We start from the raw sequence: 26159 nt of genomic DNA, 5'->3' as shown, positions 1-26159 counted from the left end.
CTGTGCCCGGCCCCCGCCCGCGCCGCCGCGCCGCACCGGAATGGGCTGCGGTCACTGTGCGTCCCGGCGCGGGGCGGGCGGCGGCGGCCGGGTGGGCGGCGAGGAGCGCGCCAGCCGGGCGCTCGGGGCTTCGGCGCCGGCCAGCCGGGCCCAGCGTGCTCGGCTGGGAAACTTCTGAGGGCGCAAGGCCGGAGCTCGGCGCAGGGCCGGGGAAGGAAAGGTAAGGAGTGGAGCCACGGGGCGCGTCGGCTGCCGCCTCCCGGGAGCTGTCCGCACCATCGCACCTTTCGCGCTTCGCTGCAAGTTTGCTGGCGCGGCTTCCACCCCGGCCCCGCCCCGGGGTGTGGGCTGTGTGGCCGCCGACCCCCGGGAGCGCTTTTGCTTCGCCGCGCTGTGTTCCGCGCCGCCCCTCCGCGCCCGGCCCCGCTCAAGCCAATTCGAGCCCGGGAGTTCGGGCGGCGCCGCTCGCAGCTCCGCCGGCTGAGGGTCCGCTGCTGCGGGCTCCGCGCGCGCCGGCCCCTGGGAACTCCTGTCGTCTGCCCTGGGGGCGAGTCTCTCCCCCGGATCTTCTGTTGGTCCCACTCTTGCCCCAGGCACCTTGGAGCCCAAGGAAAGAGACCGCATTTCCGAGGGAGAAAAGCTGGTCCAAGGGGATCCCTGACCGTCTTAGGCTTCACCTTGGGGAAGTCGTGCAGCGGTAGAGAGTTCCTGTCCCTCGTCTGCAAAGGGCCCGACTAGGGTCAGTGTTTTCACACTGAATTGGGAACACTGGAAAGCTGCCTCATCAAAGGTCACGCTGACCTGTTTTCTCTATTTGGGGATTCTCCTTGCAAAAAAAAAAGGGGGGGGGCACAAAACCACTAAATTACCCCACCACCAAGGTCGTTTACAGAGGTATAATACATTTTGAGGGTCTGTATTTTAGAAAAAGATTAAAGGCACAGTAATGGGACTATGGCAAAAAAAAAAAAAAAAAAAAATTTTTTTTTTGGTTTTAGCCAGAAGACATTTGCAAAAACTGAAAAAGTTCTACATGTGAATAATAAATGGAAAAGTAGAATTAGAAGCTCACTTTTGAACATAATTTGATTTATTTAGTCAGCGGCAAGAATGGGAAGTCTCCTTTCTGGACTTTTTATTCTAACTCTTGTAGTTAGGTATTTTGAATTTGTAAGCTTGGACAGAGCAATTGCATCTTATGGCAGCCTTGAAAAATTCTTGGTCTCTGCTGTTTTCTTTTCTGTTACCAGGGACTGGTGCATGCTCATGTCCCTTGTGTGCCAGTACACTACAGTAACTTGGCATTGTTCTTTGTGGCAAAAGAAAACCAAACAAGGACCACATGAAAGAAGACATAAATAAAACAGAAATTGGCTCTCTTTCCACATGTGCAAAATGAAGAGGTCTGGCTGATCCCAGATGATCTTTAAGGCTTCCTTCCCTCAAAACTGGAGAGTTTAGGATACAAATACAAATCGCAATCTAGAGTAAGACAGTTTTCTATCCTAAAATTTTATACACATACTGGGAGGCACTGGATACTTGGTTTCTGCAGTCTCCACAGTGTCTCAAAATAGCTGAATCATTGTGCATCCTGTGCTTCTAAATGGTGACATTCTATGCCATTAAATAAAAATGTGTCATGGAAAACCAAACTCTTATGCTTCTTAAGTAAGGCAAGACTGACTAATAGCATTGACCCACTGGAGCATTCACATCTGCTTATCTTAAAATAGTCAAGCTCAAGAATGGTTGGGATGGTTATGAAGTGTTTGCTGTGATGTATGAGTGTAACAACACGTAAGCAACATGGCAGGCAAGAAGTTTCAAAACTGCTTTGGAAATCTCCATGATAGATCTGCAAGCCTGCAAACTGCAGTTGAAATTGTTTTTCCCAATTGTGGTTGTTGGTCAACAGTGATTATGAGCTATAGAGAGTAAGAGTTTACAAGAGTATATTGAATCATTAATTTGACTTTTTAAAGGAAAAGGGGAAATGTTTCTCTCTTTTATCTAAGTAGTTATAGGAAAATGTCTTAAAGTAAAAGTTTTAACAGGTATTTTTAAAAATTAAATAAAAAACCAAAAGTTGCTAACTTAAAGCCCCTGCATCAATGCTGGATCCTCCTCCAACCCAAAGAATACAGGGATTGATTCACACAGACCCAAAGTGAGATATTCTCATTTTGTGTTCTTCAACAGAATCATAATCTCTGGTGACTGTTATACACACTATGAAATGGGTTCTAGAAAGACAATCAACTGGTTGAGCCTATGCAAAAATCTTCATTGCTCTGAGCCTCATTTTTCACTCCCAGCAATGCTGATAAAACTACTAAAGTTGCACAGTTTTTGTGACTCCTTAAAGGGTCAGTAAATGGAAGACCTAGTGCCTGGCACATAGTATGAGCACAATTAATCGTCATTTTCCCTGTCTCCCTTAGTAGGTGTTGTGTTTATGGACTGAGCAAACTATAGTATGAAACAGTAGTTACAGTTTTTGCTTTTAATTTCAAAAACTCTGTGTAGCAAAATCTTGATAATTGTTGAATCTGAGTAATGGGTGTATTGAGATTTATTATATAGTATTTTCTCTGTTTTTATATATGTTTAAAATTATTCATCAGAAAAAAAATTTGGGGCACCTGGGTGGTTAAGCGTCCGACTTCGGCTCAGGTCATGATCTCACAGTTCGTGGGTTCGAGCCCCACGTCGGGCTCTGTTCTGACAGCTCAGAGCCTGGAGCCCGTTTCAGATTCTGTGTCTCCTCTCTCTCTCTGCCCCTCCCCTGTTCATGCTCTGTCTCTGTCTCAAAAATAAAAAATAAACAGTAAAAAAAAAAAAAAAAAAAATTTTTTTTTAAAAGAAAAAAAATTTAAGTATGGATCTGGAAAAAAACACATAAAATACATTTCTAATCTTGCATTTCATTTTAAATTGCAATTTTAAAATTATTTTGTATGGACTGGAAGGGTAAACACAATTATATATAAGGAGTGAGTGGGTAGAGAATGGTACCTGAGAATAGTCATGGTGATCTTCAGTTTTTTGTAAAATTTTTTTTATTATAAAAAAGATTTGTTAAAAGACAGTGATGTTTTTTACTTCTGGTTGTTGGGTTCCTGGGTTTTAATTATTCGGGCTTTTTGTATTTAAAAATTTTCAAATTAATACAAAATCACCTTATTGTTTTATGAAATTGTTATAAAGAATGAAGACAATCCAGATATATACAAAGACAAAAGTAAAGTAGTATCCCACCATCCAGAAATCATCATCTTTGACATTAAGATGGTTCTATGTCTTTATTTTCATTTATACAAATAGAAGGATATTGATCATGTATTAATTAATACATATGTAATTAATATGTTACGTGCTACTCCAGGGACACATAACAATGTTCTAGGGTTTGTTTGCCTATTTGTTTGTTTTCAATCTTTGGTGGATATTCTAAAAAACAAGCTTGTTTGCATTTGATTTTTAGGACTTTAGATGGTCTCCTAAAATGTAGTACAGTATTTATTTAAAAATTTAGTATGCAACAACTGACTTTAAATGAGTTTTAAGTAGCCTAAGTTTATTTGCATATGAAAGATATTTTTAGCTATTTAAGATAGATCTCATAATTTAGAGTAGGCTTAAATTGTAGCAACATTTGAATTTCACTAAAATGCAAGCTCCGGGAGGGCAGGGATTTATTGAATTATTGCATATTCCTAATATTTTCCTGGCCATTTGAAAGTTGATGACACAATTATGTTATGTTTGTTTTGAAAATAAGCATCAATGCCAATGCAGTTGAAATCACAGGGAACAATGTGAGCATAGCACACATTTTGTGCTTGCTCATGCATCATTTACTCAGCCAGAATACCAGGTGGACGCATTAAGCTATAGCCAGTTGACCTAAGCTAGGTAGGAGTACACAAAACACAAATACACATATACCTGAAACATCTACCAGCTACCTTGGTTCACCACACATTATCCTGTGTTTTGCTATTCCTTTGCACCTGTGAACTTTTCTGTATAAAAACACATTCCTTGGGGCGCCTGGGTGGCTCAGTTGGTTAAGCATCTGACTTTGGCTCAGGTCATGGTCTCACAGTTCGTGGGTTTGAGCCCCGCGTCGGGCCCTGTGCTGACCGTTCAGAGCCTGGAGCCTGCTTTGGATTCTGTGTCTCCCTCTCTCTCTGCCCCTCCCGCACTCGCACTCTGTCTCTATCTCTCAAAAATGAATAAACGTTGAAAAAAATTAAAACAAAAAAACAAAAAAAAACACACTCCTTTAGCATACCAAGAATGTCTAAGCCTCTTGATTCATAATGTCAAATAGTGCATGCAAAAGGAAAGCTTCAATATTGAAGAGAAACTTGAAATAATCAAACATTCTGAAAGAATCAAGAGAATTTGTGTATTTCCTGAGCAGCAGAAATAAGGGAATAATCCACATTGCTTATCCACAGGCAGTGCCGCAAAAAGAGAAACCTCTATGGTTGGAATAACTTCAAGTATTATAAAGCCAATAACAAGGCTGAAAGAAAGAGAAGAAATGGAAAGATTGAGGAGCATGTGGATTCAGGACCAAACAGGGAACAGTCTCCCACAGTCAAAGAGAAAGCTCCTGTCTCCATGTAAACACCTTGAAAGGAAATCACTGTACCCTGCACACGTGCTCCTTTTCGCACTAGTAGTGGGTGGTTTGGTTTCAAACATCACTGACCCTGGTGTGTGGTCCACCTGCTTTTTTAGCCAGAAAAAAAATAACCATAGCCATTTAGCTGGGTCACATGAACTTGATAGGCATGTTTGCCAGGAAGAAACATGAGGACCTGAACTAAATAAACATAAGAAAAGTGAGTTCATTTGTTGCATATAAGTCACTTGGAAGAAAGGGAAGGGGAAGTGTCTACCTTTGATTCATATCAAGGGGAGACTGTTTCATGGATCCATGGGTCCGGCTTGTCTTGTGTTTTCATCAGGAATCTCCGGTGAACTTCTGCATGACTTGGTAGCAGCTGCTCAGAAAGGGATGGCCTGCTCGTGCCATTTCTAGCCTGTGGAGAAGTCAGAAGAGCTTGAAGCAGAGCGTGGAGATTGTTGTTGTTGTTGTTGTTGTTTTAATGTTTATTTTGAGAAACAGAGCGTGTGTGTGAGAGTGGGGGGAGGGGCAGAGAGAGAGGGGAGAGAGAATCCCAAGCAGGCTCTGTCCTGTCAGCACGGATCTCGGTGCAGAGCTTGATCTCACAAACCAAGAAATCATGACCTGAGCTGATATCAAGAGTCGGATGCTTAACTGACGGAGCCACCCAGGAGCCCCGGGGATTGTTTATTACAAGCGACCAAATGACATACGTGAGAAGAATCAGTTTACTGTTGTTTCTTCAAATCAACAGTTATAGGACACAGTGATTCAACATAGGACCCACCTTCCCATCCATCTGTGTTGCTCAAAAATTGTAATTTCTTAAGAAGATATGTAAGTGCATTGAATCTAGAACAGAAGGGAGAAACCAAGAATGTTTGATTTGTTCCAGTAAGTCCAGATACTTAGACTACAAACTGTACATGAAGCAGTGTGTCACAGTGGCTAAAAGGGCAAAAGGTTGCATTATTTGCATCTGTCTGCCTGGGAGTGAATCTGGGCTGCATCACTTGTGTATCCTTAGGCAACTTACTTAACTTCCCTGTACCTCAGTTTTCTCATCAGTAAAATGGGAACAATAAAGCTGTACACTTCAAAAAGTCGTGGGGATTCATAATATTCATAATATTTTAATATTTTAAATATTTTAAATTATAATATTCATAATATTTTAAAATTCTTAGAAATGTGTCTGGCACATAGTAAGTGTTCAGTTAACTGTTAGATGCTGGTGATAGTAGTAGTAATAGTAGTAAATGAGGTTAAAGAAGATGGCAACTAGATACTGCATTAATTTCCCATTGCTCAACTCCTCTGAACTTGGCGGAGTCACACAATTAGAAGAATTACAGAGCTCTCTGAGTGTAGTCTGTCTTTTGAGTGTGACTCTCCAGATATGTCTGAGACCTCAAGTATTCGCCCTGTCTGTAGACATCAAGTCCATATGTATGGCTCAAGTTGACCAAGAACTGACGAAGCTGGAAGTCACCCAAGGAAACGTGGTATTCCAGGAATTCCAGAGGCTGTTAATGAATGACATAATGATTCTGGAAATTGCCCTTGTGACCAGAGGCTTTATAGTGTTGGGGCTATCTGATTCCATGAAGGGAGAACCTAGAATATAGTCCTGGGAACCACAGTGAATAAATGTAATTCCCACGGCATCTCTCAGTGTCTTGTTTTCCACACCCTATTCTTTAAAAGTATTACTGTTCTTATCTGATTGTCCAGACTTAAATCTAGCCAGGATTGAGTGTCTTCCGCTCCGTTGATCTGTATTCCAACTCCATCATAAAATGTAGATTATTAGATTAATGAAAAGCCTTGTGCATAGTGAGTACTCATAATTGTGTGTGTGTTTTTTTGTTTTCTACTGTTTTGTAACAAAGTACCACAAACTAGCGGCTGAAAACACCACAAATCCATTATCACACAGTTTGGGTTGGTTTTTTTTTAGATTTTATTTTATTGTTTTTTAATTTTTTTAATGTTATTTTTGAGAGAGAGAGAGAGAGACAGTGCGAGTGGGAGAGGGGCAGAGAGAGAGGGAGACAGAATCCGAAGTAGGCTCCAGGCTCTGAGCTGTCAGCACAGAGCCTGATGCAGGGCTCAAACCCACAAACTGCAAGATCATGACCTGAGCCAAAGTCGGATGCTTAACCAGCTGAGCTACCCTGGGCGCTCAATATCACACAGGTTTTGTGGATCAGGAGTCCAGGCATGGCTGAACTGGATCCTCTGCTCAGGGCACTGAAAGCCTACAACCCCGGTTTCAGGCACACTGCACTCCCCTTTAGAGTCTGGGGTCCTCTTCCAAGCTTTTCAGATGGTTGGCAGAAGTAAGCCCCTTGCAGTTTTAAGACTGACATACCCATTTTCTTGGTAACTGTTAGTTGGGGACTTCTTTCAGCTTACAGAGCCTGCCAACCATCCCTTGTCTTGTTGCTCCCATAAGCCGTTCACAACATGGTGTTTGCTTTCTTCCAGGCCAGTAGGAACATGTATCTCTAATTTTCAGTCCCTCTCCAGTTCTACAGTCTTATGTAACTTAATATAATCACAGGTGACTATTCCAGCATCATTTACTGTATCATGTTATCTAATCAAGAAAGCATCTGTCCCATCTCATTCATAGGTTCTGCCACACGCAAGATAAAGGATTATAGCATGTGTGCACCAATGAGATAGGAATCTTGAGCGCCATCTTACAATTCTGCCTATGTGATAAAGTGAGAAATCAGACGCAGATGGAGTTAATCAATGGACTTTAGATAAGACGTGAGAAGCAGAGAAGTCCAGCATAGACTGTAGGCATGTTTTCTAATTTTCTCAAGTCTCAAGAGAAGCCAACCTCTCATTGGTATGGAAGGTCAAAGGCATACTCTAGCCTAACGAGCCTAATGGTGCATGAAGAAACTCATATGTTATATGAAAGCAAAGGCTGGTATGGACCCTATGAAATCCAGAAGGCCACAATTCAGTCTCCACTATGAAATTTAGGAGATTATCTGTCTGAGATTTCCAGTGAAAAATAAAACTGTGATATAATTGCTTGGCAAGAGGGAAAAGTAGCGACTTCCTTGGTAGGATAAAGAGGCCAAGAGCTATAGTGGGGTTGGCCACCTATGTAGGCAGAAACCAGATGGTGATATCTATGCCATGGATAACATCTGATGACTGTAGCATATGAATATTGTAGCCAATATCATTTACATTTATATCAACTCTGTTCTTAATCTTAGATAATTCTTCCATATTTATGCACTTATATTATACATTATACATATGCACTGTTTGCACGGTGTCATGCCAAATCTTTTTCATTTCCTTTCTCTGTTACGTGAGAGGCTCTAGACCAGCACTGTCCAAGAGAAATATAATGTGAACCACATATGTAATTTAAAATTTTCTTTTTAAAAAAATTTTATTATTTATTTATTTGTTTGTTTGTGTGTTTATTTATTTTGAGAGATGGGGATAGAGAATGCATGCACACAAGCAGGAGAGGGGCAGAGAGAGAGAGGGAGAGAGAGAATCCCAAGCAGGCTCCACGCTGTCAGCACAGAGTCCAGTGCGGGTCTCATACCCACAAACCATGAGATCGTGAAATGAGCCAAAATCAATAGTGGGATGCTTAACCAACTGAGCCACACAGGCATCCCACAATATTAAATTTTCTAGTAGCAACATTGAAAAATAAGACAAGGGCGAAATTAACTTTGATGTTTTATTTAACCGGCCATTTCTAAAACATTATCATTTCAGCATATAATCAAGATCAAAGTTATTAGTGACATATTCTTTATCTTTGCTCTAAGTCTTTGAAATCCACGTGTATGACACATTTCAATTCAGACCAGCCACGTGTGGCTAACAGCTACTGTATTGGACAGCACACCTCTAGAGTTCTAAGCCCTCTGATCATGGGCATTTAATTTCAACTCTCAATTCTCTCTGCACTCACTTTCTAGATAATCTTGCCAACCCCAGTATTTCTTAAGTATTGTTCTGCGTAATAGTAACTGCTAAAGATCCCTCCATCTTCCCCCTTACCTTCTGCTGTGAACTATGTTGCTAGACCAAGAGTATTAGGTTACTTGAGGATAAAACCGTGTTCCCCTTTCCTCTAATCTCTTTCTGAACTTTGGGATCTCTTACAATTCCAAAGGGTCTTCAACCCTTCTTTGTTCCTCTATCTCAATAGAAACACTTCTTCCTGTCACTTCTTCCTCATAGTATAATATATGCTTTCCTTTCTTTCTAGTCTAACAAATAAATCATTGATTCAGGTATTGGTTAGATCTCACCTGGGCTTCCTGTTTGTTCCAAAACTGTATTCTGAACACGGCTTTTTTTTTTTTTTTTTTAATTTTTTTTTTCAACGTTTTTAATTTATTTTTGGGACAGAGAGAGACCGAGCATGAATGGGGGAGGGGCAGAGAGAGAGGGAGACACAGAATCGGAAACAGGCTCCAGGCTCCGAGCCATCAGCCCAGAGCCTGACGCGGGGCTCGAACTCACAGACCGCGAGATCATGACCTGGCTGAAGTCGGACGCTTAACCGACTGCGCCACCCAGGCGCCCCGAACACGGCTTTTATACCCAAGCATTTTTTGTCCTTATCAGTCCATGAACATTTATTGAGGACTCACTGTGTTCTAGACAGAGGGAAATTCCATATATATTTCTATATATATGTATATACACATACATACATACACACACACACACATAAAATAACCAAACATTAAAGCTGATATTTTAAAATGTTTGGGGTGTCTGGGTAGCCAGTTAAGTGTCCGTCCAACTCTTGATTTCAGCTTAGGTCACATTGTCTCAGTTTGTGAGTTCGAGCTGTGCCTTGTCAGCGCACAGCCTGCTTAGGATTCTCTCTCCCTCTTCCTCTGCCCCTCTCCTGCCCGTGTTAGCATGCACACACTCTCTCTCAAAATAAATAAACTTAAATAAATAAAATAAAATACTATGTTCACTTCTTTTAGAAAATTACTTGAATATGTACCCTGACTAAAAGAATAAACAAATTATGATGCTTTAAAAAGGAAATACATATCATAGTCAATATAACATGTGATGGAAACCATGCCGACAGGTAATAAAGGCCATAAACATTCAGAGCTAGAAGGTGCACTTCAGGCCACCCTGTTAAGGAAAGGCTACTGCAGAATATCCACCAGCCTGGAGCCCTCTTGGAATGATGAGTGCTGAGGAAGGAAAATGCCTCCTCACCTGAGCAAAGCATGCAAATGAGAACACAGAAGGAGAAAATGTGCCTTTACAGCGAATTAAAATTAGATCCTTTTCTCCACAGAATGTTCTGGTGTCTCTCACTCAACCCCCTTGATAGTTCTTCACCCTGGTTGTACATCAGAAAATGCCAGTGCCTGGGCCCCAGCACAGGCTGTAAGTAATTAAGTAAGCAATTTGAGAGTGGGGCCCCTCTCACAACCCTGGTGTTAAGATCTACAGTCTTAATTCAGTTCTACCACTCAGCTCTGTATTTTAACTCATGCTAGAAAAAGTCTCCCATTCCTTATCATCTAGAGTCATGTTATTTTAGAGCTAAAAAGGACCTCACATTATTTTGTCCAACTCTTTCATTTTACCAATGAGGAAACAGGTCTAGAAAGATTATAGTCACACAGCTATTTAGGGGCATAGCTAAGACTAGAACCTTTCTTTTAAGTAATAATGCTAACTGAACACACTAGACACAGAATGGTGCCCTAACACCAGGACTACCACCCTGGGCAGACAGTGAGGGATCAAAAACACACAGAGTAATCATCATAGAAGGACAGCCAGGAATGAACAAAGCTGAAGTCCTGCAAACAAGCAAGAATAATTCAGAAATCATTCAGGAACAATGTAGAATAAAGGTAGAATGTAGAATAAACTTTAGTGTGCATAATAATCAACTGGGAGCTTATTAGAAAGGTGTATTTCCGGTCCTTCCCAGCTCAGTGATTCTGGCATGGGGCCAGGGAAGGGATAGTCTACCAGGCCACCCAGGTGATTCTGATGTAAGTGGTTTGAGGATACCTGCTGGGAAGCCCGAAACACTAATCATAGGTAGAAGATTATTGTTGGCTTCCAGAGACTGGCTTCTTGGCCATGGGAGAGTGAAGACTCAAGGGTGGGCTGGTTATGGGACTACATCTACCAGCAGTAGGAGGTCAGGACACAGAGAAGAATAAGAGATCACCCCTGCAGGAATGAGTAAATTTAGAATTTAAAATGTAAAGTTGGGTAGCAGCCAAAAGTAACATTTGTATGTCTGTCTTCAATTGTAATCCTCTGGGTGAAAGAAAGTTTTTAAAAACTATATTCTGCGAATGGCTCAGCTCTGTAAAATATAAGCAACAAGTACAATGATTCCATGTCTATATTATTTTAAAATTTGCCACGAAGTTTTAATATAGATTTTTCTCATTTGAATCTTCTAGCACCCGTCAGAGTAGACAGAATAGGTGATATTACCTCTGTTTTACTAATGAATAAACATGCCTGGGTTCACCTAGGTGGCAAGGAGGAAACTAATGCCTATGTTTTCTAAATCCTGGTGCTGTGGAAGCAGAATAATAAATGTGGTTTAGACTGTGAGCTTCAGAATCAGGCAGAACTGGGTGGAATTTTAGTACCAATATTAGCAGTGTGACCTTGAACAATTTACTTACCTTCTCTAAGTCTTAATTTCCTCATCTGTAAGATTGAGATATAATACCTTTCTCATGGGCTTGTTGTGAAGATTAAATGAGATAGTTTTTAAGTATGTCTGGCACATAAGTCCTGAGTAAATGTACCTCCTTGAGGAGAAGTAGAGAAAACCAGCTTTAAGTAAATTATGATTTTGCATATGAAACACATGCCAAAGTTAGGACCTCTTCCAATTAATTGGTAGAATATTGATGGAATTTTTATCTTCTGAGTTGCCTAGCAACCAACACTAACTCAATACCACTAGCTATGAGAGTTGTTGTTTTTAATCAGATTAAGTATTCAGCTGCTCTAAAGGAACTCAATTTGTAGGAAGACGAAAGGATTCCCCTATGAATCTGGAGCTGTGCCAGACATTTAAATAAGTAGTGTCCCAATTCCTTAGTGATTCTGTACTGAACTGTCTTGAATGTTGAAATATTCCCTGCTTCTTTTCCCCTGGGTGGCAGAAGATGTTACAACATTCATTAAATTGGATAGAGAGTAGGAACGGAGAAGGCAGAGTCCTTGCACCTTGAAACCAGCATATTCAATCAACATTCATTGCATGCCAGGAATCAGAAATACAAAACCATTTGTCTTTGCCCCTTAAGAATTTCAGAGTCTAGGAGAGGCGGTCAGTCAATGTTGAATAATAGAGCAAATTATTTCATGAGCGGCTTTCTATGTCTATTTCCCTGGCTCTACCCTAAACATTATGGATTGAGCAGTGCGAGTGGATATGGAAGATCTTAAATATTCACTGTTAGAATTATTATTTTCCTGGCAAACCCGTCCTGACGGAATAGCCCACTGTCTCCCAACACATTCATATCAGGTTCACAGCCTTAAAAGGCTGCACTTCCTGGTGGAGAGCGCAGGGAGCTGAGTGGAGAGGGTCTTCTCCCTTGCTGCTGTGACTTACTGCCTCTTTTGCCTGAAGCCAGTTACTCAGACAATCCTGTGGCCTGCTTTTTCCATTTGTAAGCAGGGCATGATGATTTAGATTCTGCTTCTCTCTGTGGCAACAAGTGATGCAATGAGATAATAAATGTACGAGTTCTGAACAGATACGTGCAATTTCTGAGCTAGTCTTAATCATTTGGCACCAAGCTTATGTCACATTTCAGGTAGCACCCTTGTACCTTCCTTTAAATTTCCTTATTCCTTTATAACTCAGGGCCATACGATTTAAAGAGTAGAAAAGTGGCAGGTTGGAATTACTGTGTTTATTTGCACTTAATGTTGCCTCCATCATTTTGTATGTCCGTGCGCTAGCTTCTTTTGCAGGGAAGATGGGCTTTTTTTGCCTGAGACATCCATCTTGCCCCTCTGGCATTTCGGCGTTTATTTACCCAAAAACATGACTTAAGGCCTCCAGGCCTTTCAAGCAGGCAGCTGGTTGATGAATCATGTTCGGCGTTCCTATAGTACTGTTGGCACATGTCAGAGGAACACTCATGCCTGTCACCTGCCCCTGTCAGTTCTTTCTCTTCTAATAAAATACATCTGTTTTGGTGACTGAATAAAAACACCATGTGCAGAAAAGGCTGGGTGTGGAGTAATTTAATCAGGGCAAGTCAGCACTCTGAGTTGAGCGATACAGTGTCAAGGATAGGAGGATGGTTTGGTGGCAGCTTTCGGAAACAGGAGCCACTGGAAAGGGCCGGAAGCGCGGTGCTTGTGATCATAATGGGTCACGGTCCTGGAATGCAGGTGGCCCAATCTATCCCCCAAGTCAGGGTCTTCAGGGCACAAGATTCCCATAAGCTCCTTTCGGAATTGCCACAAGGGCTTTGCATGGCCTTTTTCTATTAGCATCATTTTAACATTTTTGTTGAGGATTATAAATTTTTAAGGAAGTTCAAACCGAAGTTCAGAGCCCTGCCAGCAGTGCTTTTTCACATTGGCTTTAGTGGCTACGTTTGGTATCCTGAGGAACTGATTAATTTAAAATACCCTCATTTTAAAAGTAAAACAGCAGGGAGACTGACATTTGCAGTCTGGTATTTTGCCGTTCTCACTGCTCATTGTGTTTAAAAATTTGTTTTCTTTGTTGTGAATATCCAGTAGTATATATAAGTTTGTGTTGTGTTTAAAGAGGAGAAATTAAACATGTTCAGGGTGCTGGTCTGCCCCGAACCTCATCATCTCACAGAGTGCCAGGGGGAGGCAGTAATTAGGGGCCACGGGATGTTTAAAGTGCCTTGGAAAGTAGCTTAAGTAAAAATAACAGTGTAAGTTATAGGTTTGTTGTTTTGTTGGTTTTTCTTTTTATAATGATTCACCTGGCAGTGTTCTTAAAGTCGTTATTTGCTGAGAAAAGAATCACTGTCCAAGATGAAAAACCAACAACAGCGGCTCCTTTATTTCTATCTGCAGTCCTGTTGGTGATCATACTTACTGCTCCCTTTTTTACTTCAGCTAAGTCATTTTCACGTCTATGTGTTTTGTTTTGTTTTTTCCTACGAGACAAGATCTGTGCTATCTGATACTTCATTAACAGGTGTTCTGGAGATAATCTAGCCCCAAAATAAAAACACTAAATATAGCACTCAAGTTCAAGGCTTCTGAATGTTATTATGACTTAAAAATTCAATCTAATGAATGCTTCACACCGAAACTATTTATTGTTAAGAAACCTGGTGGTAAATGATGCACATCCTACAGCTCTATCATCCTGGTTAAATCCCTCCTGACTCAGATCACACATTAGCATTCTTACCATATGGCTCAAAGGGTAGAGAATATATGCGCAGAGGAACAAGTCGGTAACATTTTTTGACCATCTGGTAAATAAATGTGTAACTAGCAGGAATTTTAATATTTATTTAGTTACATGGACGCAACCTTTGACCTGAGACAGGCTCTAACACAGTAAAGTAGAACTGAATGTACATTTCTCAAATATTTTTTATCTAACTCATTAAACATATTCATAGTCTACTATTATGCTCTTAAAATCCAACACCTAATCATGTGTTTCTTATGTTTATTGTTTTATCAGGGCTCCTTACAGTGCCTAACTTAAAATATCTTTCATGAGAGGCCATATGTTTGGATCCAGCATACAGGCTTTTGTGCTGAAGTTCTGCTCTACCCCAACCACTGTGCGACCTGGGATAAATTACTTGACCTCTCTGAGTCTTGAATTCTTCATTTGTAAAGAGAAAATAACATTGTCAAACAGTTATCCCTCAAAGGGTGGGCCATGAAATGCCATGGGTTGATACATCAAAATCATGTGGGGGGTATTGTCAAAATACCAACACATAGGCCTCACCCTCAGAGATTCTGACTCAATATGCCTGGAAACAGCCTAGAATCTGTATTTTTAGTCACTGTCATAAGTGATTCTGAGGTACACCGAGCTATTATTATGAAGACTAGTTGATTATAGCACCTAGTTTCCTAGGAAAATATGTGGGTAGCTAATTCTAACAAATACTAAAATTCTGTAAATAATTTGTTATTATTATTATTATTATTAAGCATAACCCTAAATATATAATTTTTATATCCTAGAAACTTAACATTTGACAGCATTCATGCTTAAAATATTCCAACTTCACAGAAAATAGGATGTCAGTTTGAATGCTGGTGATTCATTAAATATACCTCTCGATTTTTGTGTAATTAGATCCTTCCTTTTTTCTTGTCCAGGAAACCACAAAACATTTGTGGACTAGATCTAAATCAGGAGCCCAAATGAACTTAAAGAAGCTAGCATGGGATTTTTAGTTTCTCAAGATCCATACACACAAAACCCTTAATCACTACAACTCCATTGCCCAGGCTTTCGCGGGTTTTCTAAAGACTTTGCGAAACTCTGATGATGGAAAAGTGAAGGACTTAATTACTTGCTTCGATATCATTCGACGTCAACGGAAAAGTGAACCAGACAGTAGTACCGCCATGGAAAGAAATTCAAGCTTATGGAAGAACCTAATAGATGAGCACCCAGTCTGCAGCACCTGGAAGGAAGAGGCCGAAGGAGCCATTTATCATCTCGCCAGTATTTTATTTGTAGTAGGTTTCATGGGTGGCAGTGGATTCTTTGGGCTCCTTTACGTCTTCAGTTTGCTGGGTTTGGGTTTTCTCTGCTCTGCCGTCTGGGCTTGGGTCGACGTCTGTGCAGCCGACATATTTTCCTGGAATTTTGTGCTGTTCGTCATCTGCTTCATGCAGTTTGTCCACATTGCCTATCAAGTTCGCAGCATAACTTTTTCTCGCGAATTCCAGCTATTGTACAGCTCCCTTTTCCAGCCTCTGGGGACCTCTTTGCCTGTCTTCAGAACAATTGCTCTGAGCTCTGAAGTGGTTACTTTGGAAAAGGAACACTGTTACGCCATGCAGGGGAAAACCTCCATTGATAAGCTCTCCCTTCTTGTTTCGGGAAGGTTTGTACTCTTGCTGCTTGCTCTATCTCAGTTATTTCCTCTGTTAGTTACTAGCTGGTGTTTCTTTCTGCTGCACTTTTCCATCTCAACAGAGGATAATATGTGGCACTGGGAGGTACGAGGAACCCCATGACACATACGTAGGCATTTAGAGTGCATGCTGTTATTTACTTGAAGAAGGATATAATCTAGAGCCTTAATATTTCTTCTTAGAAATAAGATGAACAAATGGGTTTGTCTGCATGTGCTGTTTGTTTCCAAGGTAATCACAGAGGGTCAGGAAGAGGATGATGCCAGCTTGAATGAACAGAATACTTATGTTGGCATGCAAAGTACTTTAAATAGTCTCTGATAGGGTGCTCTTTTAGGTAATACAGAACATTTAAGGTTTATAATGATCGATGTTTTTCGGAGAATTCTAGAATTGTCCACTTTTTACAAGCAGGGGGTACACCATATATATGTATGTATATATATGTATGTATGTATACATACATATATATATATACATACATATATATTATATTTATATTTGTATGTAAATTTTGAAAACAAAGTTTGGGGGAGGAAACAATAATGTGATGATTCATGTCTTTAAGAAGTGTAAACATTTAGTTTACAGAGGCATTTACAGTAGTACTCCTTTATGTTCTTCAGTGTTCTACTAAATTTAAAATCTGACTGAGCGCATTGAAACTTTTTCTGGAAGTATAACGTATGCACACAGATGGGCCCATGTCATCAAGGTACACCGTGACATAGTTTCTGATGAATTTCACCAATATTCCAGAATCCTAACTGTGTGAGGAATATCAGTCCATGAATCTTACAGATTTTGTCACTTACTAGCATGCATGAGTTTAAGATTCATCCTACGAAATTATAAAAGCCAAAAAGGTTATGCACTCTGAAATACTGCACTCTGCACTTGCCCCCAATCATGTGCTTGCTTTCTCCTTCTCTCATAAGTGATGTTCTTTGTGTTTGGGTAGGATCCGAGTGACCGTTGATGGCGAATTTCTGCATTACATTTTCCCCTTCCAGTTCCTGGATTCTCCCGAGTGGGACTCCCTGAGACCCACAGAGGAAGGCATTTTTCAGGTAAGGGATAACTGGGCCCCACAGTGAACACTGCCTCTCCCAAACAACGTTTGTTTACAAACAGGCAAACAAACAAAACAGCAGGTGACAGAGCAATAATTTATACCCAACTCTGGAATGTACTTTGCAGGATACATGACTTCCCGGTTCTGTTTGACCCTTGCTGATGACTGTCCCTGTACAGGTCCAGTGACACAAAGAAGAATGGGCATTGTGTATGACAGAAAGGAGTCTATGATAGATATTCTTAAATTTTCTTCTGCTTAACTGCATATATGGGGATTAAAATATGATTAATTGAGATTTGACTGTAAACACTGCCATTTTGACGGTTTAGAAAAACACCAAGAATTTAAAAGTCTGCCCTTATTACAAAGTAAGTGATGCTTAAAATTTTAAATGCTAATAGATTTCAGTTATTCTCCAGCAAAAAAGAAAAGAGAAAAAAAGTGGCAACCTTACTGTCACTACTCTGCTACTGTGTCTGGTACTTTTGAAAGGTAATCATTTCAATGGATTCTACCTATTATGGTGTATTGATTAATACGTGCAACATACATGTGTGTATACAAATATAAAATCATATACATATGCAGAATAGGTAAACACATTGTGCTTTGTACTGCAGAAACAATTAGAGTTAAATGTCTGCAGTTTGGGGGGCTGACTTGGAAATACTTCTCTAACCATTAGCCAACTTTATTAGTTTTTCACATCAGGTAGCTCTCACTTTAGTAAAAGGCAGGTTTTAAAATAGTTAAATTGGAAACGGGCACAACATTGTGATTGTTTGCATTATAAATTATATGTGCATATATATATATATGTACATATGTATGTAGTATAAATATATATAGTAGTTTTTCTCTGTTTTTACCATATGTTGTGGGTCAGTGAACTTTTTTAACCTAAAAAATCAGCCAGTGAAATTTATTTAAAACTGGGGCAAAAAAGAAGTGGCAGAACTTGTCTTGCTTCCTAATCTTCGTCTTCTCTGTGGCCTTACGTTTTCGTAGGTGACCCTCACAGCAGAGACTGATTGTCGATATGTGTCTTGGAGGAGAAAGAAATTATATTTGCTCTTCGCTCAGCATCGTTACATCTCCCGCCTGTTTTCAGTTTTAATTGGAAGTGACATTGCAGATAAACTCTATGCCTTGAATGACAGAGTATATACAGGGAAAACATACCACTACGATATTCGGTTACCCAACTTCTATCAAATGTCAAGTCCAAAACTACCCAAATCACCCCTGACAGAACATTTCCGGAACTCCAGACCGTATTGTGATAAATGACTTTGAAGCGTGAAGTTTTTTAATTATAAAAAAGACTCTCTTCATCATTCCCCAAATGAAATACAGCGAATTGTGCTCACCAGTATTTTTATAACTCAGACTCTGAGGCAAGGTGCCGCTGCCAGCTGCTTTATTCATCTCAACTTTTGCGTTGCGAATAAAGTTTACAAATTTCTCTGTATTTCTTATTGGAATAAATGGGGGGGGGGATGAATAACTACGAGAAGTTTGTCCTTTTCTGTGTCAGAACTGGGAAATGAAATTTTGCGTTCTCGAATATTTCCTCAGATTTATTCAAATCTTATGTCTTGCCCTATTGAGTTAGGCACTGCTTCTCAAGAAGCAGGCAGAACATACTCTCAGCATGAGAGCAGGTTGCCACCGTCCACATCAGTGTTTCCAGAATTCACTTTTTGCTACAGCCTCTGAGGAAAGCAAGATGTAGTCTTGTGGTGGGCAGCAATTATTCATTTTAAATGTAAAGTTATTTAATATGAGTGGAAAGTAGAATAAATGCAAGAGATGATAACATGTCAATCTTGAAGTCTGCTTTCTTGCAGTAATCTATCAGCTTCGTCTTTACAATAACATATTTTTAAAAAGGCATTTCATGAAAAACAAAGCTGCATGATACTTACTGAGTAAAAAGAATTCCCACGAACAAATAGTAAAAGCGTTCTGTGGTATTTCAATTTCACATGCTTAGCCGAACGAGCGGGAGTAAGTGGTTTGGCTGGATAGTGAGGGACTCACAGTGAATGCTCTGTTCACCACACAAACATGGGAGTCTGCCAGGGCACATGAGAGGCTCAGTCGGTTGACCGGCTCAGGTTGATTTTGGCTCAGGTGGTGACAATTCAGGTCATGATTCCAGGATCTTGGGATCAAGCCCTACCTCAAGCTGAGCATGTAGTCTGCTTAAGGTTCTCTCCTCTCTTTGCCTCTACCCCTCTCCCCTGCTCTCTCTCCCTCCCTCTCTCAAAGTAAAAACAACAACAACAACAAAAACTATACGGGAGTCTGCCTTACAGCAGTCCCTTCAGCATTGTAAAGAGAGCTAACAGATCCTCAGTCACAAATCTGATCCCTATCTTTGGAAAACTCGTTTTCTGGAGATCATGTGCAGGCCATGTTGTTAGGTAGAAAGATAAATCATCATGCATTTAACAAATATGTATTGAGCACCTACAATGGCTCTAGGTGCTGACCTTGGCACTAGGGATGTATCAAGTAACAGAGATTCCATCCCTCATAGAACTTGCATTCTTGGGGTGAGAGAACCAGATAGTAAAATAAAACAGAAAAGGCTGGAGTCAGAGTGTCCTAAAGATAAATTAGGGAAGGTGGGTGGGAAGGAGCACTGTAATTTTAATAGGATGGTCAAAGAAGGCCTAAATGAGAAGGTAATGTTTGAACAAAGACCTGAAAAAAAGCAGAGGAACAATCCATGCAGACATCTGGGGAATGAGCAATCTGCAGGAAACAGAGAGAAGAGCAAACGAGGAGACCCTTAAACATGAGCAGGAGCAGCTAGATGGCCAGAATGGCTACAGCGGAGTGAGCACTAGGGAGAGAAGGCAACGAGGTAATTGGGCAAGTCACAGTAAGGACTTTGACTTTTATTCTGAAAGTGACCAGAAGTCACTGGGGAATTTTAATTAGAAGCATGGTGTGATCTGCCCTATTCAATAGAATTACATTGGCTAGCCTAGTGAGACTAGCCTGGGGGAAAGGGGGACAAGAGTGGACTTGAAAGGGGAGATCAAAGTTAAGCGCAAGATGCCTACTACGAGACACTGACATAGAATAAATAGTTGGATGAGTCTAGAGTTCTAGAGAAAGGTCTGGGCTAGAGATAAAGATTTGGGAGTATGTCACCTACAGATGACATTTGAAGCCATGAAAGTAGATGAGATGGCCAAGGGACTAAGTGTAGATTCAGAAGAAAAAATGTTGGAGGACCTTTCCTTGGAGTGCTCCATTGTTCAGAGGACAGGGATATGGGGAAGAAGCAGCAAAAGACACGAGAAGGAGCAGCTACTGAGGTAGGAAGAAAATCAGGAGCGTGGGGGCCTGGAAGCCAAGTGAAGAAAGTGTTCAAGGAAAAGGGAGCAGTGAACTGTCTCAAATGTGGCTGACAGGTCAGGTGATATGAAGGCTGAGAATAAACCCCGGGGTTGAGCAGCATGGAGGTCACTGGTGAACATGACAGGAACAATTTTAGTGGAGTGATTGGGAACAAACACTCGACTAAAGTAGGTTGAGGGGAAATGAGAGGCAAGAAGTGGGAAGAGCAAGTATAAGTAAGCTTTTCAAGCTGTTCTGATGTGACAGAAAGTAGAAACTTCCTGAGCAGGAAGTGGGGTCAAGAAAGAGGACGTTTTGTTGTTGTTGTTTTTAACATAAGAGAAATAATAGTATATTTGTAAGCTGATGGGCCTGGTCCAGAAAAGAGGGGTAAATTGCTGGAGGGATGACCTTGAACAGGTGAGTGATAATAGGATCCAGTGACCTTAAATAGGAACATGGACAATCAACCATTAGGAAGGAGAGCAGGCAGAAAATAAGTGGGAGCACAGTTGCTGGCAAGTGAGAGCTGTACTGGGAGCTTGTGAGAGTTCTCTCATAATTACTTCTACGTTCTCAGTGACCTAGGAGGCAAAGTCAGCAAGGAGGGTGAGGGAAGAAGTATTTGGGGTTATGTAAAGTACATTACTTTTCTGTACATTAGCATCTGCCTTAAGTGTGATGATGTGACAAGGTCTGAATCATTAGTCTGGATGAGCTACTGAGCTCATTAAGTCCAGCATGAGCTGAAAGAATAGTCAGAGGGGTTCTGCCTCCCAGAATGCACAGCCATCATGGGCAGCCATCACACAAGCAAACACAATGGCCGCCCTCTGCTAGGTACAACTGAAGGCTCTCAGATATTAAAGTCCAGAGCTCCCCAAGGAGAATCCACACCTTAAGTTAGTACCAGCTAGATAACTTAGCAGGGGTTAATTATCAGAATGCTATCTAACCATGAAAGTCCACTGGGAACAAAGCCACACAGAAATGGGATGTAAATTTTTGGCTCAAATCGTGTTGGTGAAGGGAGAAGAATTTACAAATGAGTTATCCAGAAATCTAACCATGTTGAGGATGAGGAGAAAGGAATACAAACAGAACAGGATAAAGGGATGTTGAAAGAGGAGGTACAGAGATGAACCTCACCATCTTTACACTTGTGTGTCAGGCTGGAACCAGCCTCCTCGGTAGGAACAGATAACCTATTATCCAATATCTTGGTTTGCACTCTGTTGTTCTCACTTCAGCAACAATAAAATATCAAAAACTCTAGAGTAACCTCTATGTAGATACTCCATATGTTTGGTTTGGAAAGTTTAGCAAGCACATTTTACTATCTCAAAATCCTCTGATCAGCAAAGATGGAAAGAAGAAGCCAGAGATATAAAGAAAAAAAAAAAGTACCCCTGAAGTGCAATATCACAGTGCATTTAAATTTTAATTTCTATTAAAAATTGGGCTCATTGTAATCTCGGCCTAATTGTTTCCAGCCTTAAATTCCTCTGATTCATTTATCACTGGTAAAAGAACAATAAGATGAGGAACTGGTTGTTTTCTTATGTTAAAAATGCTTTATGGCTTTGTACATGAGATTTGTATATGTATAGTATTAAGAATTTTAAGACCGAGAAAGTAGACCAGTGAACCAAGTGCAGGGCTTTTGCAAGTCTGACGCCCTTTGTGTGCCCATGAAACTTGCCCTGGGCAGGGGTTGTCCCTGTGACCTAAAGGAACTAGGGTGGCTGGGATTTTCTGTCCTAAATTTTGTGGTCAGGAAGGACCCTGAGAAGTAGCCTGAGGGGGTAAAGAAGGGGCTTAAAATGAGCCCACGAACACCTTCATCTCAGTCGCCAAAAAGTTCCCAGTTTGTACAGCCTTCACTTCAACTGGATATTTGGAGGCTTCTCGTTATCCCCGAGAGCTCCTCGTCTGAACTTGATTTGACCTTTGTACAAAAGCACCCATATGATTTGCCCTGGACTCTGCACCCCCTAGGAACTCATGGTGCTGTAATTAATCTACCATAAAGCATAGTATGATGCGCTCTCAGCACTTACTGGTTGAAGAATTTTCTCTCTTCTTCAACAAAGGAGCAGAAGGCAATTCAGTTGCTCTCTGCTCATCTGGATAAGCTCTGGATGTCATTTTGTTACACTGCACAGAAGCAGAAGGACAGAATTGATTTGACAGAATAGTTACGAAGTGGAATCCCCCAGCTAAGCTGGCAAGAGCCATAAGAAAAACATACCAAGCAGACAGTACAAATTATTGTAAGAGAAATACATTATACATCATATAGTTGAGACTCCTGGTTTGACCAAGGGCATAAATATACATGTGGTATTGGATTGTACCAACTGGGTTCCACACTGTTACACTACATATGGTTATAGAAGAAATTATCTTTCTGAAATGGTGTTCCCAAATTAATATTTTTTAGGAAATGACAGCTTACTAAACTGTGGGCCATCAGTGGGCCCAATTCCATTATTTTTCTTCATTCTACCAAAATTTCAATATGTATATAACAATAAAAACTACAAATAAACACCAGTATCCTATAGATAATAAAATATAGGTTTAATTTGATAGAACTGCATATTATTTCAGGTTCAAAAAAATCTTACAATAATGAAAAGATGTGGCAAGACCAAAATATTACTTTAGCTCCTACAGTCATCTCACTGTGAGTATTACCATCATTCCAATGCTGGATTGTGCATTTGCATATAACATCAGCATGGTTTCAACGTAATTTGAAGCTTTATTATTATGCTAAATTTGACTAGTTTTAAAATCTGCTGGCAATTAAAGATTGACAGGGAATTTTTTTCCTCCCTGAAGAACTGATCATTTGTGTCTTGAAGTATAATTTTTCCCATTACTCTATTTCAATTCAGCCATTAGTGATCTTAATAAATGTATCTTTATTTATTGGATTCCAAAACTATTTGTTTTTATATAATTTTATGGTAGGATTTCAGCTCCACTTGATATAACACAAGAAATTTTGAACCCTCTAACTTGTGATTGCCACTTTCATTAAATATAAAATTATCTCCCAAATTATACAATTACAAAACAATATCTTACATTGGTTTAACACTTCATAGTTTACACAGCATGCCTACATATGATTTCATTTGCTTGTTTCTTGGGAGAATCCCACTTTACGGATAAAGAGCAGAGAGGCTGAATCACAGTAAATGGTGACACTCAACTTAAGCCAGTTCTTCCAAATCAGTGTCCTTGCATTTGTCATGCTACACTGACCAATGGCGCTGAGTGATTTGAAGACAACTAAAATGCCCCCAATCTGAACTGAAAGAAAAGTCAAAGCCAAAATGCTAGTTACACATCTGCTGTATTTGTTGGTGATAGTCCAGGGAATGTTACCTAAACATGAACCTTTCTTCTTCAGAAACATCAGCAACTAGCTTGAGCTAAATGTGGTTTACAAGTAAAATGTGTAATTAAATATAACTCTATTAAAATGGCTATATGTTTATGTAATGAAAGAGCATGGCCAACATTCTTTGATGCAGTTTAAAATAAATTCTTTGCAATTTTGAATCTGTCCAATATCACTTCAGATATTTCCACGTCTCATTTGAGATCTCACCAGAAATTTACTGAGAAGGCTTGATGCACCAGCTCCCCAACTTACAGGTAAATTCATTTAGTGTCCCCTTGTAGTGCTGTTTCACTCTCTCTTTTCTAAGATGGAATAAAACTTTATGTACAGTGAAACTCTGTAAAATGAAGCATCTTCAAATAGTAGCCAGTACGGTCCCTAAGATACAAAAGATATTTTCTGGTGGACGTTTCTGAAGAACAGGGTATAACTATGGGCTATAAATTGGTTCATCTGAGATAAAAGTTTAGCCAATGGATGAGCACAATATCTATTTTTCTGAGAAAAAAGAATTTTCTTTACAAACTCCCCCACTGGTCTATATCTGTTTAGGAACCATGCCTGCACATGGTGGTTGCTTTGTAAATATTTGTTGAGTAGAAGGAAAGTAATTGCATCTGTCCCTGAATCCATATCTGAATTTTAACACTGAGTCCCCCTGCCAACTGGACTTCAACTATGCAGTGCCATCAAGTTTTCTCAAGAAATAAAATTAAAGACCTGTAATAATATCATTTTTTCCTACATGTCATTTTTTTCCTGCATGATACAGAACTATCATATCTTTACATGATTTCAAAGCCACATTCTTCCCGCTGATATTGTTGAAGGGAGTTTGAGCCATGCACGGTTATTAGTTTTCAGGTTCCAAGATCACTCTATGGGTTGAAAATCTGCAAGCTGATTTAGCTTAGAGACTCTTGGTGTTAGAAACATGCAAAGGATTATTGTGTCCCCTAAGAGTAATTCCATTAAATAAGATAACAGTTTTTGTATTTCACGTTTCTCAAAAACAGAGTTTGTATAGTTTGAGCTCCTCTGACCACTCTTGAAGCCAGTTTCCAAACTTTTATTCTAATTATACTTTTCCTGTGTAAAAACCATTAAGTGTTCATGAAATTATTTTTAATGAATAAAATATGCAGCAGATATAAAATGAGAAAACATTGATCAGACATGTGCAAAACATACCTTTATTTTATTTATTTTTTTAATGTTTATATATTTTTGAGAGAGAGACCGAGAGCCAGCAGAGGAAGGGTAGAGAGAAGGAGACACAGAATCCTAAGCAGGCTCCAGTCTCTGACCTGTCAGCACGGAGTCCCATGCAGGGCTTGAACTCATGAACGGTGAGATCATGACCTGAGCCAAAGTCAGACGCTTAACCAACTGAGCCACCCAAGAGCCCCAACACACCTTTCTTTTATCCTGTTATTGACTTCATCCTGTTCTCATACCCTCTTCCCCGTGATGGCAGTAAATTCTTGATCCTGACCCTTAAAAGTAGTTTCTTCCCATTTTAAACAGTCATTTAAAATAATTCCATCGGCCTTTTTGCTTCTCTCCTTGCTCTAGGTGCAGAAGCAAGCTTACAAGGCACCCCGGCAGAGCAGGAGCATGTTTAGCCTCTCTCTGCCTTCTGAGTCCTCTCTGGACGGACTGCAATGTTACTTGGCCCCTTGGTCTCTAGGACTCTGGGCTGATGGGCCCAAGAGTATGGCTGGTCCTGCCCCTGCCTCTGACATTGATGTCTCTGCCTTCTTCCTCCAATGCACCCTGACCCCAGGCAATTTTCACCATTAAACCATTCAGTGTTTCTAAATGAATGAATGAATACATCTCAGGGTTAAGCCACCATCTCTCCCTCTTTCCAAACCTATCTTTTCCAACTTGTTCCTGTTCCGTCATAAAGCAGCTAGACGGGAAGGCGGAGGAGAGGAAGGTAGCAGAGGGGGGAGTATGAGGGTGGGCAGGGGAATGAAGTGTCATTATTATGGCAGAGAGGTCACCATAATTCTAATAAAGTGATCTAGTCTAGTAGAACATTAAGCGTCATTTTGTGGTTATTTATGCCTTTTATTAGAAAAATAATGTGACCATATTATAAATAAATTGGAATGGGAAAAAAAGACAATAATTCCATGACTCCAACACAACTTCTATTAACATATTGGTATATATTTCTTCTGTTATTTTCCCCATTCATAATAACTTAAGTTATAAAACAAAATTAATAAAATTTTAATGTTTATTTTTGAGAGAGAGAAAGAGCACAAGCAGGAGAGGGGCAGAGAAAGGAAAACAGAATCTGAAGCAGGCTCCAGGCTCTGAATTGTCAGCACAGAGCCTGATGTGGGGCTCAAACTCACAAACCATGAGATCATGACCCATGCTGAAGTTGGACGCTTTAACCAACTGAGCCATCCAAGTGCTCCAAATATCAACATTTAAAAATATTTAGTCTTTCCTCTATTGGAGAATAATAGTACTTGAAACAAATGCACTCAATTATT

General features: G+C 40.2%; 1 protein-coding gene across 2 annotated transcripts; it reads left to right on the top strand.

The window, feature by feature from the left end:
* The first annotated feature begins 8 nt into the window (after nt 1–8).
* On the top strand, nt 9–18656 carry POPDC3 (popeye domain containing 3). Of its 2 annotated transcripts, XM_049654076.1 has the most exons (4): nt 9–220; nt 15026–15762; nt 16755–16863; nt 17880–18656. In XM_049654076.1, the coding sequence occupies exons 2-4, from the start codon at nt 15278–15280 to the stop codon at nt 18159–18161; spliced, it is 876 nt and encodes a 291-aa protein (XP_049510033.1). In that variant the 5' UTR covers nt 9–220; nt 15026–15277; the 3' UTR covers nt 18162–18656. The 2 variants fall into 2 exon arrangements, with proteins under 2 accessions (XP_049510033.1, XP_049510032.1); XM_049654075.1 differs by lacking the exon at nt 9–220 and having other exon boundaries at nt 13380–15762.
* The last annotated feature ends 7503 nt before the right edge of the window (nt 18657–26159 follow it).

The sequence above is a fragment of the Panthera uncia genome (assembly GCF_023721935.1).
Source record: "Panthera uncia isolate 11264 chromosome B2 unlocalized genomic scaffold, Puncia_PCG_1.0 HiC_scaffold_24, whole genome shotgun sequence".
NCBI lineage: Eukaryota > Metazoa > Chordata > Mammalia > Carnivora > Felidae > Panthera > Panthera uncia.
This window is presented reverse-complemented; position numbering and strand designations above follow the sequence as displayed.

Bases quoted from the DNA above. Each gene is read 5' to 3' on its own strand.
- POPDC3 (XM_049654076.1), top strand. From the start codon at position 15,278: ATGGAAAGAAATTCAAGCTTATGGAAGAACCTAATAGATGAGCACCCA. The intron at 15,763-16,754 runs GTTTGTACTCTT...GTGTTTGGGTAG, and splicing joins TCCCTTCTTGTTTCGGGAAG to GATCCGAGTGACCGTTGATG. The intron at 16,864-17,879 runs GTAAGGGATAAC...ACGTTTTCGTAG, and splicing joins CAGAGGAAGGCATTTTTCAG to GTGACCCTCACAGCAGAGAC.